Source organism: Cuculus canorus, chromosome 13, assembly GCF_017976375.1.
Source record: "Cuculus canorus isolate bCucCan1 chromosome 13, bCucCan1.pri, whole genome shotgun sequence".
In the NCBI taxonomy this organism is placed as follows: Eukaryota; Metazoa; Chordata; class Aves; order Cuculiformes; family Cuculidae; genus Cuculus; species Cuculus canorus.
In genome coordinates, this window is record NC_071413.1 from 9,829,233 (window position 1) to 9,845,077 (window position 15,845).

General features: G+C 49.9%; 1 protein-coding gene across 5 annotated transcripts in view; it reads left to right on the forward strand.

The window, feature by feature from the left end:
• Window positions 1-15,721, forward strand: part of CPNE2 (copine 2) — a 50,733-nt gene extending 35,012 nt beyond the window's left edge. For 4 of the 5 annotated variants that reach the window (XM_054078526.1, XM_054078527.1, XM_054078525.1 and 1 more), the window contains 6 exons: window positions 1,732-1,865; window positions 2,695-2,749; window positions 7,699-7,750; window positions 8,976-9,109; window positions 12,774-13,010; window positions 13,911-15,721. In XM_054078526.1, the coding sequence (XP_053934501.1) occupies window positions 1,732-1,865; window positions 2,695-2,749; window positions 7,699-7,750; window positions 8,976-9,109; window positions 12,774-13,010; window positions 13,911-14,018 (720 nt within the window). In that variant the 3' untranslated portion in view covers window positions 14,019-15,721. The remainder of the gene's footprint in view (window positions 1-1,731; window positions 1,866-2,694; window positions 2,750-7,698; window positions 7,751-8,975; window positions 9,110-12,773; window positions 13,011-13,910) is intronic. The other variant, XM_009571175.2, reaches the window with a different exon arrangement.
• The last annotated feature ends 124 nt before the right edge of the window (window positions 15,722-15,845 follow it).

Here is a 15,845-nt window from a genome sequence, read left to right on the forward strand (position 1 = left end):
ATTGGGCGAGCTTTTTGTGTGCAGTTCTGCCAATGTGTGCTGAGGTCTTCATGCTGGAGAGTGAATAGAGGAGAAAATCATTAAGTTTATTGGTAGCATGGAGCTCTATGTGGATTAGGTTTGAATGCAGGAATATTCTACACACACACACACCCATCTAAATATCTGCCAGTTATTGGAGGGTTTCTCCCCCTCCCAAGGCACCTTTGATCCAAAAACCTGTGTGGGTTTGTGATGCAGAAACTCCTGAGCTGGGAGGAGGAGACTGCTGCACGTACCTTTGTGATTTAGAAAGGCCACTGGTGCCCTCCCTGCCAAGAGAGATGGTGGGGAGAGAAGGGCTGAAGCCCCAGAGAAGAGCGGCACTGTGCCCAGACACTTGCCTCGTGCTGGAGGCAGCCCAGCTGAGTCCCTCTGAAATCTGCTGCCCGAGTGCTGCTCTTGGTGGCATTGCTCCTATAAGTGGGGCTCGCACCTGTCTGACCCCACCGAGCCCTCTCCCCATGCCTCAGTTTCCCTCTTGTGTTTTGGCCATGTCCATGGTGGATTGGCAGGAACCATAGGTTGGTAAAGCTGTAAGGTTGCTTGATGAAGAAGTCAGATTTTCCTAGAACCATAGATGGTTTGGGTTGGATGGGATCTTTGAAAATCATCAATCCAACCGCCTGCTGTGGGCAAGGACATCTTTCACTACATCAGAACCCCATCCAACCTGACCCTGAACGCTTCCACTGATGAGGCATCCACAACTTCTCTGGGAAAGCTCATTGTCTCACCACCCTCATCCTTCAACATTTCTCCTTTATCTCCAATCTCAACCTACCCACTTCCAGTTTAAAACTATGCCCCCTTGTCCTGTCAAGCCTGTTTTACCAGCCACCCTGCACGGGCTAGTAGCCTGTCCTGGGCTGTGACGTCTTCTTGCCCCAGCCAGGCTAAGGTCCCTTCTCAGCCAAATTGCAGTTCATCTTCTGCCATTACAGATATGGAGCAAAATCCCTTGTGAATCCCCTGAGCTCAATTTAGCTGGTGGAGTTATTTTGGGGTTTGCCTATTTGCTGAGCAAACAAGACAAGTGCAGTCACACCACCCGCTCGCCTCTTCCCCACTCTTCCTTCCCAGTCATTTCAAATTGGCTGGCTCAGCGCCTTGCCTCTTCTGACCAGTTTTAACTGGGTCTGAAATAGGTATTTCTACAAATGTCTTTAAATAGAAAACCTAATCGAGGTGGCAGAAAAATAAACGATTTGCTGACAAAGTCCCCTGAGAGTTCAGCACATATTGGTCTCTGGGGAAGCCCAATGAAGAGTGGCTGCAGGGAAAGATCTCCTCAGGGACGTGACTCTTTGGTCAAAGATCTTGAGATCCAAATGCCCAGGCGTCCCTGGGGCTACTCGATTCCTGAGCTTAACGCCTGAGAAACGGGCAGCAACAATTCTGAGCTGGAGATGGTTATGGCTTGTTTCAGGAGCAGCGACTGCTTCGGGACACCTTATGTGGTGCTCACTGGGGAGAAGCGTAGGTGTAATAGTGAATGGCTTTGCCTAACCTCACATTTAATCAGCTTTTTTTTTTAGGGAAGGTGAAGACCTGGATTTTATTAAACTCTTTTGAGGTTTGGGTCTTGATGGGACTGTGTGTGGACCTCAAAGGCAGTGGAGGCTTGGTATCCAGGTCTGTGGTGGTGTCTGCTAATGGAGAACAGGTCTATGCTTCTCTCTTATCTCCCAGGTTGGAATTGACTTCACAGCCTCCAATGGGAACCCGCGAGATCCCACCTCTTTGCACTACATCAACCCCATGGGGACAAACGAGTACTTATCAGCTATCTGGGCTGTCGGCCAGATCATCCAGGACTATGACTCGTAAGCACCATGACCTTCTGCCTCCACTCGTGTTTTACTGCTGTTTCCTTGTCTTCTTGAGGGCTGCCGGGATGCGTGTGCCTTGATTTCCTGTCTCCAAAGCCAGGGCTAAATAATACCTTGCTTTTCAAAAGCTTCTTGGGAAAAAATTGCTGTATACATCATGGGATGCAGGAGGAGGAGAGGGTAAGGACAGAGTTTCTCCTCTTCCCCATTGCTGCTGTAGAGAGGAAGGGTGCACTGGCAGAGGTGGAGCATCCTCTCCTGGGGCAGCTGGAGCACTCGGTGCTTTCTCAGTGCAGAGGGAGATGCCCTCAGCTTTGGCAGCTGCATGGCTAGGCTGCCTTGTTTCCCCTCTGCCCTGAGATGTACAACACAGAAAAATATCATCTTGGACATCAGTAGAGAAAGCAAAACAGAGATCTGTTGGTATCACCATGCTGGCTTTTCTGACCATAATGGATAGTTAACTTTTTTTGAATCTCCAGGGTTACGCATCTGCAAAAGACTCAGGTGTTTGGGTGAGAGGATGCTCCTGATCACCGTGAGCGATTAAACAAAGCTGGACTTTTATTCTCTAAAGGTCAAATGCCAAAGTGAAACATCTATTCTCTCTCTGTTCAGCTCTCATGATTTTTGAAAGCACTGTGTTATTTTGGGATGAGGGAAGGCTGGCAGCTTTTCTGGTAGCCAGAGTTGGCTGCAGAGCTGGTACTTTTGCTGTGTTTGGGCACTGAGCTGCTGATAGCACGGGGAGGCCATAGCAAGAGCCATGCAAGCCTGCTTCATGTGTGCAGAAATACACCTGTATGTTTTTCTTCTCTTCTAGAGACAAGATGTTTCCTGCTCTGGGATTTGGTGCCCAGCTCCCCCCGGACTGGAAGGTGAAGTGTTGTGGCCATCTGCATGTTTGAGATGGGTTTGTCCCAGCTGGGCAGGAATGAAGCTGCTGGGGCTTCCTGGCTGGCTTCAGTCTAAGAAAAACTATTGGGCAGAAGGGGAATGGGCAGATGAGGGATTTCAGCCAGTGGAGAGTGAGATGTGGTAGTGTGGGTGGGTGATGAGGCGGGGATGGGGCACGGACAGGCCGTTCCTCCTTTCTAAGTTGGCATGAAAGCAGCAGCTCCTTGGAATTAATGGGCAGAGCCAGGCATTGACTCATTTTCCTGGCAGGAGTTAGGAACAATTATGGGCAAGGGAAAGGGCCCCTGGATGATTGTGTCAGACAATGGCAAAGCCTGGAAGAGCGCTGGGGGCTGAGTAGCCTCGATGCGATGCTGCTCGGGCAAAGCCTATGAGAACGGGAGCAGAGAAGCTCTCCCAAAAGCTACCTTGATGTTTATTGGGTTTAGGCATCAGGGAGGGTTAAAGGCACCCTGGTCCTGCAGGAGCCTGAGCTGGAACATCCTGCTCTTTGGTCGGGATGCTGTGGGCAGGGGTTGGGGCTGCTCCTGCAGCCACGCTGGCTGGTGGGGAGCATTTTCTCACAACCGAGAGGATATGCCGGCACTCCATCATCTATCATTACTGGCTGGGTCATTTGGCTGCTCTTTGTTCATGCCCTTCATGTACATTTTCTTTCTGTTTGCTGGTTTTGAGAAGTTCCAAGCTTCAGGTTGGGTTTGAATCTCAGTGAGATTTTTGCTTGGCTCTGGACTGAGTGCAGCAGGATATATAAGTCATGAGGCTGTGAATCGGGGCAGGAATCTCATCATTGCCAGCTCTTGAGGCTGGGGATGTCCTGCCTGCTCCAGTTTTGTGTATTCTCCCAGCAGCCAAAATTCATGTGACTCAAATGGGAGCTCTTGCTATTTGCCAGCCTCAGGAGGAGATCCCTCCGTGTGCACTTGGGAGCTGATTCATCCTCCTTGGCCAGCAAATGTCTCTGGTCTGTCACTTCACCACTTTTGGTGGGAAAATCTTGGTAAGCAGCTTCCAAAGACTAATATCCAGCTACCATTAGAGATTTATTACTTGGAGAGAGACGTGGGAGTGGAATACGCAGTGGGGATGGAAAGTGTATGGCAGCTCAGGCTGCTGGGGGAATGGGCAAATTGTTAACAGCGAGCGTCCCTCAGTGCCCATGGGAAAGGCATCGCTGGGCTGGAAACAGCCCATGCTGCAAGGCTGGAGGTAGGTTCTGGGTTGAGGATGGTGGCTGAGGGTTGAGGGGCACAGGGAAGCTACTCCTCTGCTGCTGCCTCCTGCAGCCTGGTGCAGAAATATTTCCTGCTGCTTCCGTGAGCCTGGGGATTCTCTGTAAGCACTACTGGAAAAAACACCTTGTTTTCCCCCAGGATAATGTCTAAACCCACATAAGCCCCAGCAGAGAGCTACTCTCTCTCTCTCTCTGTCTGGAGTGACCCATTGGTTATCTGCGTTAGCAGTGGGGGTATCACCCATGCACTGCCCCACACTGCTCCAACAGGGCTTCCTCCCTCCTCAGCTCACCGGTGGCGTTGGTGCCTCACTGGCTCGGTTTCCTCATTAAAGGCTTTTTGGCCATCAAGGCTCACTGAGTAATTTCAAAGCCAAAGCAGCAGTTCTTCATTGAAACCTATGCCCTATGTCGTGGCAGAGAGGTGGTGGGGAGCAGCGTGGCCGGTGTCGCTCCCCCTGGGACACAAAAAAGGGTGGCTCTTGTACCCATAGACTGGAGGGAAAATGGAGAAGATTGTTAAGAGATAAGAGTGGTATAAGTGGTGCTTTGTGCTCCTGTTGCCATGGCTCCCCCAGCGCTTCCTGGGCGCCCATCAGAGTGAGATGTTTTGCACATAAAAGTCTCGTTGGAAATGTCAAAGAACATCTTGCCGTGTAACAGCTCTGTACAGAGCCTCGAGCGGTTTTCCAATAGGGAACAGGAGAGGGAAGCAGATGGGTTGTGGTTTCTGGGGGATTAGCAAAAGCAAGGCAGCAGTGGAGAGGATTGTGCCTAACATCAGAGCCCCACCAGTCACCCCAGGTTTGGGAGATGGAATCGTAGAGTCACAGAGCGGTTTGACTTGGAAGGGATCTTTAAAGTTCATCCAGTCCAGCTCCCCTGCAATGACCAGGGACAGCTTCAACTCAATCAGGTTGCTCAGAGCCCTGTCCACCCTGACCATGAATGTTCCCAGGGATGGGACATTCGCCACCTCTCTGGGCAGCCTGTGCCGGTGTTTCACTACCCTCATCGTAAAATATTTCTTCCTTATATCTAGCCTGATGGCGTCAGCAACAGGTAAATATCTTTGTGCCTGCAGAGCTCAGCCTCTCCAGACAAAAATCGTGGCGTCATTGATGTGCCACCTCCCAAGGCTTTCCACCCATTTGCCTTTTTTTTTTCACATACAGGGAAACTGAGCCACGGCAGGTGTGGGATCACTAGGAGAGTTGGCAGAGAACCATCTGCCGGGTTGATTCCCTGGCACAGGCTCTGGCCATGCTTCTGGGAGATGTAACTGTAACTCCTGATGTGAAAAGATGGAGCTGTAGTTGTTCCCATCCAGAACTGGAAGAGGCCACAGGCTGACTGCAGATGAACATCTTACCCTTTGGGGTGGTTTGAAAAAGTTTCTTCCTGTAGGTTACCAGCGAATGTAATATCTGCAGGTGCTCCACGTAAAGTACGTGCTCCACAAACTGTTTTTCAAAGTACAACCTTGGGGGATGAGATCCTTTTTTTTTGTCATTTTGAAGCCCTCCTGTTGAATTTTCCTAGCAGATGTATTTATACATATATATCTGCTAGAAATACATTCATATATATATATATATATATATATACAGATCATATATGCATATATATATACACATATATATATAATCTGTAAAAACTCCAGAGGAGGTTTTGCAATGCTTCTGCCATGCAGGGGGTCTGCTCTGTAGATGGTGAGGAACACAGCTCCAGACCATTTTGTTGCTTCTTAAAAGAAAGAGAACCTCCTCTTCCGCAGAGCAAAACATGGAAATATTTTTACTTGCCTTATCTATAAATACTCATATGGCAGAATTTTTTACATCTTCTAAAAAGAAAAGTGAGCCTTTTACAACTGAAAATTTGAATTTGAATATATTGCTGAAAATTGAGGTTTCTATGAGAAAGGGTGTATGCAAAACCAATTGATGTATTTCAGACTGTTTCTCTAACCCTGGGGTTCCTGGTGGGTGGGAATAGTACTGGTTGTGCTCAAGAGGCATGGAGAGACCCAAGCAGGCTGTTGACATTTGCTGGTCTGACAGTTCATCAGCTTTGCAGCGCGGGAAGGACTTTTGGTTGACCTACTTTTATTTGGTTGCTATTTCCCACCCCACAGCCTCTTGCAAAAATAGTTTCTGCTGCTTTCATCACAATGCCCAGTATAATTGGAAAGTCTGAAGCAGATGCGTGTTGCTTTTGCAGTCTCGGAAGGACTTCTGCTTCACATGGCACTTCAGAGGACAGTCATTTTGCCAGCGTTATGAATACACATTTCCCAAAGCAATCCACTGGCTGAGAAGCTCAGCAAACCAACACCCTTCTGAAAGGGAGAAAATATCCTTGTCTTGTAACTCTGGCATGAACAGAGTGGGAGCTTTTTGTTTCAGAGCCTTTGAGCTGGTGGCTTGAAATCCCAAATCGCCCCCTTCGAACTCCAGAGGTGCTGGAAGAGGCAGTTGTGTGTCCATGATGCTTCTTAGAGCCTGTTTGTTTCTTAAGGTGCCTAAAGTGCAGGTGAGAGAGTGAGGAATTCCTGAGCCCCCAGGTCTGATGGTTGTTCCCCAAGCAAGCTGTTCACCGACACCAGCACTGGCCAGGTTTGTACTGGAGGCTGGGAATCCTGACCCTCTCTCGCACCCAGGCCACAGAGCCTTTGCTGGCAGAGACAGTTGAAAGCAACCATTGCCCAGTGGTTTGTGGTTTCTGTCTGCATGGTCTTCCCTGGGAAGTAGATGAAGAAGGTTTTGTGATTCGCAGTCAGCATTGCTGTTTGGTTTCTCTGGCTGGGCTAGTGCAACAAGCCAGGGATCAGGGTGTGCAGGGCTATCTGGGGTTGTCGATGTCCTACAGGACCTCCTTGTGAGAGCATCTCCCTCGGTGTGAAAGGAGGTGGTGGAAAACCTGACGGATCTTGCACCTGCTTTGGTGTAGGGATGGTTTTGTGGTCAATGAAAACCAGACCGGACTTGCTGTCCATGACACCTAAGCATTCATGTCACCTCTCCTGTGCTGCCTTTCACCCTCATGATGACCCAGATGATGCAGCCAATCATCTGCTGGCTTTGTTCATTGTAGCTGATGTGCCTGATCAGGTCTTCAGCCCAGCTTGCTCTGTGCCTGCCTCCCTCCTGCTGTGCCAGGCCACTTGCGGAGAGGTGGGGAACCAGGATGCTACTGGAACTGGGGCTTTCCTGGGATGTTAATTGAGTTTTCTCCTTTTATGACCTGCAATAGGATGAAATAATTTCTTCTAGTGACTGGTGAAATGCCTCAGCTGGCTAAGAGCGTCCCTTCTGCAGGCTTTCACTCTGGGCAGCCAATGGAAAGTCATGTGGACAAACCTGATTCGATAGCTGTAGAAGAACGCGTGGTGTGATGATTTCAGGTGGCTCCATGATGGGGAGATTGAGGAACCAGTCCTTCTTAAATGCTACTCAACCCTGACCGTGTTTGTATCTGCTGCTCCTTGCTGTTTCAGTAGCAGAGGGCTGGGAAGTGTTGCTGACTCAGCAGGAGGGATCATAACATCAGCAACCACCGTGTCCTGCCCCAGGGGAGCATCAGACACAAACCAGCCTTGCAGCATCAACTGAACTGGTAGTGAACATCCAGCTCTGCACTGGCCTGTCATGTTAATTTGGTTCTTCTCCACAGGTATCCCATGAGTTTGCCATTAACTTCAATCCCACGAACCCGTTCTGTTCAGGTAAGCACCCACCAGGTTTTTAGTAGTCCTTAGACACCTTCAGTGTCTTCTGTCCTTTCCTCTGCATTTCTCCAATAACTCATCTTGGGGATTTCTCAAGGTCTGCACAGAGATAGTTATCAACAGGGAAGCAGAGCACATGCTAAGGGGGCTCTCGGAGGAAAGCAGAGAGAATTTGGGGGTGTGTAGGAAGGCCCAGGATAAAATGCAACTGGATTCAGACAGTGTAAAATCCGCCTTCGCTCTGATGTCTGGTGTGTCCTACCAACCGTCTGCTTCTCCAGCAAGCCTGCAAGAAACACCAGGCCCCTTCAGCAGATGGGGAATTTAGGCTCAATTCTTCATTTAGCAGCTGAGAGCTGATCGCAGTCATGGCTGAAGAACTGCTCAGATCCTGAGGGGTAAGGGCTACCACGGGCTGCAAATGTTGTTTGGTTTGACCTCTGCTTTACCCAGCAGAACAGGGGCTCTGGCAGCCTCAAAACCCTGCTGGCTGGTTTGGGAAAGCTGACTGTGAACATTGGCTTTTCTGCTGCTTCCATTGCTTCATACAGCCCCTCTCCAAGCAGCTGAAAAACATTCATTGGACCTAATTTATTGCAGGCATTACAGGATGCAGAAACCACCATCCTGCAATTCTTATGAGTGAAAATGCCTTCCCAAAGAACAGATTATCAGCTCGTTTATTTTGGAATTATTTATTCTTTAATTATACGCCCATGCATCCCTTTAGAGCAGCTGTTTCCCCTGTTCTGGTGCAGCAAATGCAGAAGGGTCTTGGGAGACCTGTGAGTCCCAGTCACATTTTGGGAGCTCTGAGGGTACTTTGGGGATCGTTTTGCTTCTTTCCACTACCTCTGCTCTGCGTCTGCCTGGTTTTTGGTTGTTCTTAGAGACCAAGAGTTGCTTTTCTTTTGGTTCCTTCTCTTTGGCTGATTCTGAGATTTCTGCAAGAAGGAAAGCCTTCCTTGAGGGCTCACTATGTGGGCTCTTACCCCAAATGATCTGAGCTTCCACTACAAAGTGACTAAAAGCAAAGCCTTGGTTTTAGAAAATTTGAGTTGAGGTGGATGAAACTTGTGGAACTCAATGAGTTTTGGGGAAAAAAACATTGTGTCTAACTACAGCTCCTATGGCAGTGTTAGCTAATGATGCTGAATTGCACTTGTGGTGGGCCCGGGGCTGTGGTGTGTTCTAATGCCTGGCTTCTCTGCTTTCCCTGAAGGTGTGGAGGGCATTGTCCAAGCATACTCGGCCTGCCTGCCCCACATCCGCTTCTATGGACCCACCAACTTCTCCCCCATTGTCAATCACGTGGCCCGCTTCGCGGCTCAGGCCACCCAACAGGAGGCTGCATCCGTAAGTCCGTAAGATCCATGATGCGATAACAATCCTGATGACTTTGGGCGGGGGAAGGCAAAGGATGAGCTTGGTTTTGTGTCTTTCCCTTTGCTACGGGCAGGGAGGCAGGGTCCTCCCACCAGGATCATCCCCGGGGTCCCTGCAGCTGTGTCTGTCTTCACTTCATATGGAGCTCGTAGAGTCTTTGCAGCTGCTTCTTAGGGAGAAAAAAATATCTAAAAAAAATGGACAACAGTCAACAAAACTGCATCTGTGGAAAAAGAGAAATTATGGGGAGAGAACTGAGATGAGGGTGGGAGATGCCATGAGGTGAGCGTCCCTTGGATTTATACAAGTGTTCCTCTTCAAATAGCTTTTGATATTTGAGGGGGAATTGCAGAAAACCATGGGATGGCTCAGTTTGATCACTGCTTTTCATGCCAATTGGACAAGCAGTGGGCTCAGAGCCAGGCTTTAGATTCCCATGCAGCTGTTCCAGCCACTCATCAGTCCTGGAAGTTAATTAGTCCATCAGACCATTCATATCCATATGTCAAAAAGCTGCTTGTTAGTGCAGAGGTTCCATACAACCATGGTCAGTTGTCCCAGGCCACAAGGGAGCCGGTGCCAGCGTGGGTTTTGGGGGTGTCACTGATGGTTGAAGGGATGCTGAGATGCCCATGTATGCCGGGAGCTGCAGCCATGGGTCCAGCCTTGCCAGTGGTGACCAGCGTGTCCTGTTAGGGGTGCAAAGGGCATCTGAATATGACAAGATGGAGCTTACATGGGTCCCTGTGGCAGCAGGCTGCCCATGGAGGGCTGCGGGTCTGTCCTCTGGGTTTTCCTGGTCAAAAGCATCTTGGCTTGGGCATCAGCACATGCACGGCAGGAACAGCCTCCAGGTAAAAGCTTCCCTGATCCCTGCTTGAAGCAGAGCTAGATTGCATCCGAAGCCTCCTCCTCACAGGGACCTTTTCCAGCCTTGCCTTGCATACTGTTGCTCTTCTTAGCTCTGGGCACAAGGAAATACTGAATTTGGTTTAATTCATCACAAATCCAGGTCGCTCCTCATTTTTTTGTTTTCTCTCTTGATGTCGGTGGGGGAGGGAGAAGCCCACAGGCTCTGCGCTGAGCAGAGGCGCTAATCATATGCAAATTGCACCCCTCCATTGGCACTAATAATTTAATCAAGGGAGATTTTGAATAATGGGCACTAATAGTGCCGTCAGAGACAAGCCTGAGTTGGCTCGGTCTTCTTTTTTGGAAGCACAAAGCATTATTAATGAGGGCTCTTGCTCCCCCTGGGTCTTCTCCTCTTCCATCCCATCATCAACGGGGGCACCCTGATGCTGGTGGCTTTAGTGGCCACCTGGCCCTGCCATCCTCTTCCCGCTCTCGCTGCTCCAAACATTTCAAATAAAGCCAAAAAACCTCGTAGTTTTTCCATGGCAACACGGATCACAAACACCGGAGCAGTCAGCTCTTAAGGGATGGGAGGACTAAAACGTGTGGGGGTAGGAGGGAGAGGCTGAGGGATTACACATGATTTGACTCTTGGGAAGGATTAATAAGCTCTGAGGAATTAAAACACACCTTTCCAGCAGGGTTCCTGCATCCCAACCTCCCCTTTTCCTAACATATGCTGTTTAATGCTGCCTAATCCCATCAAGTCCTGCTCACATGGGTGAGCGTAATTACTGATATCATTAGCAAACGATCAGGAATCATCCCCAAAGCCCTCAGTGGATTCAGAGATCAGCCATTTTAACACAAAAAAAAAAAAAAAGGAGGAAGGGGTACGGTGCTGCGGGTTGGTGTGGCGCCGATGGAGACTCCAGCCGGGGCAGGGGGATCCAGCTGTGAGGCCAGCCTGGTCCCTGCCCCAGAAGCTGCAGTCAGGGCTTGGCAGAGGTGTCACCCGGCTGTGGCAGGAGCTGGGAGGTGCCACCAGCACCCCTACCCCACTGCCATTTACTGACACCACCAAAATTCAGGGATCTGCCGCCGGTGCTCTCGTGCAGCGATCGCTGCTCCCTGGGAGCTCACTCAGCTGCAGCCCCCGGGCTTTGAGACTGACCCCCCCTCCCCAGCATCAGCTTATTCCACTCGGCCTTTGAAATACGTTTGATAAACATTTGATGAGCTCTGCTCACCCCTCTTTTCCTGCATACCATCAACATTTTTCTCTGATCCTGTTACGGATTTCTCAGGAAAAAGGGAACAAATGAAAATAGTCCTTTCTGGGTTTCCTCTTTTTTTGCCCAAACAGAGGCCAGGAAAGGAAGGGGGGGAATCAGTCATTCCCTGCTCTCCTCAAGGTTTTACTCTTCCTTCCATACTGGTTCCAAGACAGGGTCAGGCTCCAGTCGCTTGTCCTTCTTCCACTGATGACCAGTGCTGGTCACCATGGAGAAGCATGCAGGTATTCTGGAGTTTTACCCTTCAGACTTGGATGTTGGAGTCTGCTCTTCAGACCTATGTCTCCCTAAGACTTACTCTGAAAAGTTTGGATTTAGGGAAAATTTAAACCCTGGACAGTACTCCACAGGCGGGGCCAATGCATCAAAAGGGGTCAGGAAGGGGCTGGCTGCCTTCCCTGCCTTAGGAAAACCTCACCCGTGTCCTTGGGTTGCGTTTAAGCTCGACTCAGCCTTGTTTGAGGTTGGAGTTTAGCACTGGAGGGGGATGACAATGCTAACAAAAGGTTTCAGGAGATGTGGGCTGGAGGAAGACCAAGGAAATGGGCTTGGAGTGGCGTTCCCTCTCTTGCTTTTCCTTTTCCGGGATGGCTGCGCTAGCGGTTTTCAGAGGAAATGGAAAGAATGAGGAGAGGAACAAAGGGCTTTAATGTGCTAAAGTGCTTGTTTTTGTCATTTCTCCAGCACTTGCAAGCTGCGTAATGTGTCAAAATTGTACCATTACTTTCCCTGAAGGCGGAGGAGATGAGCTTTTTGGGGGTTCACGTGCCCCAGATTCACTGAGCTGAGTCCAGCAGGAGTGTCCATTTGTCTGTCCCTCCACCTGTCCTCCCCCAGTTCTGCAGGACTGTCCACATCGCCCTCCTTTCCCCATGGGAAGGGGAGCAGATGCTAACACTGCTGCTCTGGCATCCCCCCAGCTTGCTCGTGGTGCCTCCAAGATCTGTCGCTCCGTATGAGAGATGGACAAGCCCTGAGCATGGGATGGGCCCCCCCTGGGATGGGCCCCCCCTCTCCTGGCCCTGCAGCCCCGGTGCTGGGCTGCAGGCGATGCTCCTCATCAGCGCAGAGATGTGTCAATGGGGATCACCCTGAAATACACCCTGTGTGTGGGCAGGAGATTTCACCTCCTGGCTGCCCTCACGTCCAAGCCACAAATTCCTCCTGGCTGTGACACAGAAGTTCTGCACAGGCTGGGTTGAGGGGTTTTTTTCCATTGCAAATTACTGCAAATCAGTAAAACAAGATATTTTAGGGTAGAAGTTGGCTTGTTGTTTGGTTATTATCTTTCAAAAACCAGGGGGAATGGGAGCACCTGAAATTTCTGGAATGCTGGCTGTCCTGGAAAGGGGTGATCCTCGTGATCCCAAATCCTGGGGGACCTGCTTCCCTCCACCCGGCTGCTCGCACCCTGCGGACTTTGGTTGCAGTGAGAGGGACTCCAGAATCCCACTGGATCTGACCCTCTGCCCTCCACTCTGCAGCAATACTTCATTCTCCTCATCATCACGGATGGAGTGATCAGCGACATGGACGAGACGAGACACGCTGTGGTGCAGGCATCCAAGCTGCCCATGTCCATTATCATCGTGGGGGTGGGCAACGCCGACTTTGCCGCCATGGAGTTCTTGGATGGAGACAGCCGGGTCCTGCGCTCCCACACTGGCGAGGAGGCTGTGCGTGACATTGTACAGTTCGTGCCCTTCCGGGATTTCCGCAATGTGAGTGTGGACAGCAGGGATGGGATCACACGCAAAAATAGAGTCTCAGGCTTGGAAATGCCCTGGGAAGTGGAGCAAGCCCGAGAGAAGCAGAGAGAGGCAGGAGGCAGAGGGCTGGTACCCACCTGCCTTAACCCTGGCCCTGAACTCCACATCCCTCAGTGATGCTGGTATGGACCACATAAATTAGTGCTATACACAAGGGCACCAGTGCTTTGCATCTCTGTAGCGTGCTCCACCTGAGCATCCCCCCTGGTTTCTGCCACACCTTGTCATCACCAGGCAGGTGGAAGCAAAAACCAATTCATTTTAGGAGGAATTGGGTTCTCACAGCAAGCTGGGGCAGTGCTGGGCTCACGTCCCTTGTCACGGTACCACACCAGTGTCTCCCACTCAGGCCCCATCTGGCACTGGTGATGTGCCATGTGCTGAGGGCTTTAGTGCCGAGTTGCTCCAGTCCCCTTCCAGTACCTTTAGAAAGGGGTCATGACAAAAGGAAATGCAGTTCTCTGCCCATCTTCATCAACGAGGAGTCAGCCCTGGGTCGGACGCTGCTGCTGGCACAGGATTGCCAGAGGATGCAGGAATTCAGCCTGTGCTTCTCTTCTCTCTTCTTGCAACTAATCAGTGCCTTTCCACTTCACCTGCTGTTACTCAATACCTGGGTTTTCTAACCTACCAAGGATGTTTTATTCCTCCCTGCCAGTGAATTGCCTCTTAGAGGGAGGGTGTAGTATAGAATATAATAATCCCAGGTGTATAAAATGCTGACTTCCAGTAGGCTCTTAGGGGTATTAAGTGAAATGCCGTGGGCTGGAGTTGGGAACAGCCCTGGCACGGTTGCACGGTTGGTCCACTACAGCTGTTTTTACACCGGTGTGTGTTTCTTCTTGCCTGCAGGCCCCCAAGGAGACACTGGCCAAAGCAGTGCTGGCAGAGCTGCCCCAGCAAGTCGTGCAGTACTTTAAGCACCGAAACCTGCCGCCCATCAACTCAGAGCCCGCCTAGAGCTGTGCCAGGCTGTGTCCTCTGCATGTTGCCGAAGCCTGTCGGTCCTACCGAAAGTGCATGTTCCACATGCTTTTAAGAGAAGAATACCCTCCCCGAAACACTTTGTACTTCTTAATTTAATTGCTAAATTCTTAAAACTCATCCCAGAGAAGCGTCTGGATTCATTTTGTACAGTCCCAGCCCGAGGTAACACTAAGCAGCCAGGCCATGCCCTGATCCTGCTCTTTTGAGTTACTTTTCAGTATTGAATGTACTTTGTATAATTTTGGTGCAACGGAATACAATTTTTACAATCGAAACTTGCTTTTTCCAAGCAATTAATTGCTTAATATATTATTATCATCCAGTGAACTGGTCACTGTATAGTTCATGTATCTGTGTTGTACCTGTACCTCTGTCATGCTCTATGTTCATTTTTATACTGTGTACATGTTATATTTGTTATACTCAGGTTAATAAAGAAACTTGGACATTTAAAACAGGGTCTCCTAGATGGTAAGCATCTTACGCGGTCAGAAGTGCTCAGTGTTTGAGAGGTCTGTGTGTGCTACCTGGGATTTCACAGCAGCACCAGATGGATTTTAGCCTTCCAGGTGACAGTCCTTCTTGCCATGTTTTAAGCTCTGGCTTAAAACTCTGGCTGTAACTGCTTGCTTTCCTCTGCAGTTATCTCAAAAGCCACAGACTAGGGGGAAAAAAAGAAAAGTCCAGCCACCCCACCGAGAATGAGCAGTCTGCTTCTTCTATAGCTTTTGTGAACCCACAGACACAGTGCAAAATGTTCTGCCATTCCTACACTGTGGCACAGGCAAAAAATCCAGTGGCAGCCACTCAGCCAGTGCTCAGCATTTTTGCTTGCTGTGCCCCACGCCATCGTGCTCAAGGGTGATTTACTGAACAAACAGGTCAATATGGATGTCCCAGAGAGGGCAGCATCCCCTCACTCCTGTCCATCAGCTCTCAGTGCCCACCTGAGCTGGGCACAGGAGACTAAGGCATGTACACACACATGCATGCTCAGGAAAACACCGGTGAACCCACAACAAACTGGCAAAAAGAGTTGCACAGTTCACTGCTGCTTCATCTCTAGAAATTTTTCCAAGTCTGAGTAACAAAAGCTCCCTGTCGCCTGGGAGAAGATGGGCTGGGTAATGAAATCCTGCTCTCCAGCAGCTGCTCTGAGCTGCTTATCAGCAACATGCTATCATCATCACTAATTGCTGCTTTCTTCCATTGTTAACTAGATTAAGGTCTCCTGAAGCTGGCAGGTAGAAAGTTGAATATACTGCAGAGAACACCACCCTTACTCCAAACTTGACCTCTCTTCTCCCCATTAGTGAAAGTGCTTCTGGTGGGAGGTTGGTGTCTCTAGGTAAAGCCAGACCAACGTGCACATGCACGTGCTACTGGCAGTGCTTGTTGCCACCAACCGCTGCTACCAAACATGTGATTGTCACCGCTGCCACTGAGTCACCAGCATGCAGACAGACCTGTGCAGTCCCACAGAGCAGCCACAGCACAGAGCCGAAGCTGATGGTGAGGTGCAGTTAGCCCCGAGCATGGTGCTGGGCAAGGCGCCATCCCTTGGGAGAGGTGGGACTGCTCCATGAAGTATTTGCTTTGCAAAGTCTTCTGGATAAAAAAAACCCTAGCCAACACCACTTTTTCCCAAGTGGAGAAGCAGCCTTTGAAGGGTGGCTCGTTCAAGAATGCTGTACACAGCTCAGCTTCCAAATCAAAGCCCGTGGCTCTGGAAAAATGGTTTCTTCTTTCTGTAAGAGAACCTCACATGCAACTGCGCTAGCTAGTAAGCTCTTCTGCTAG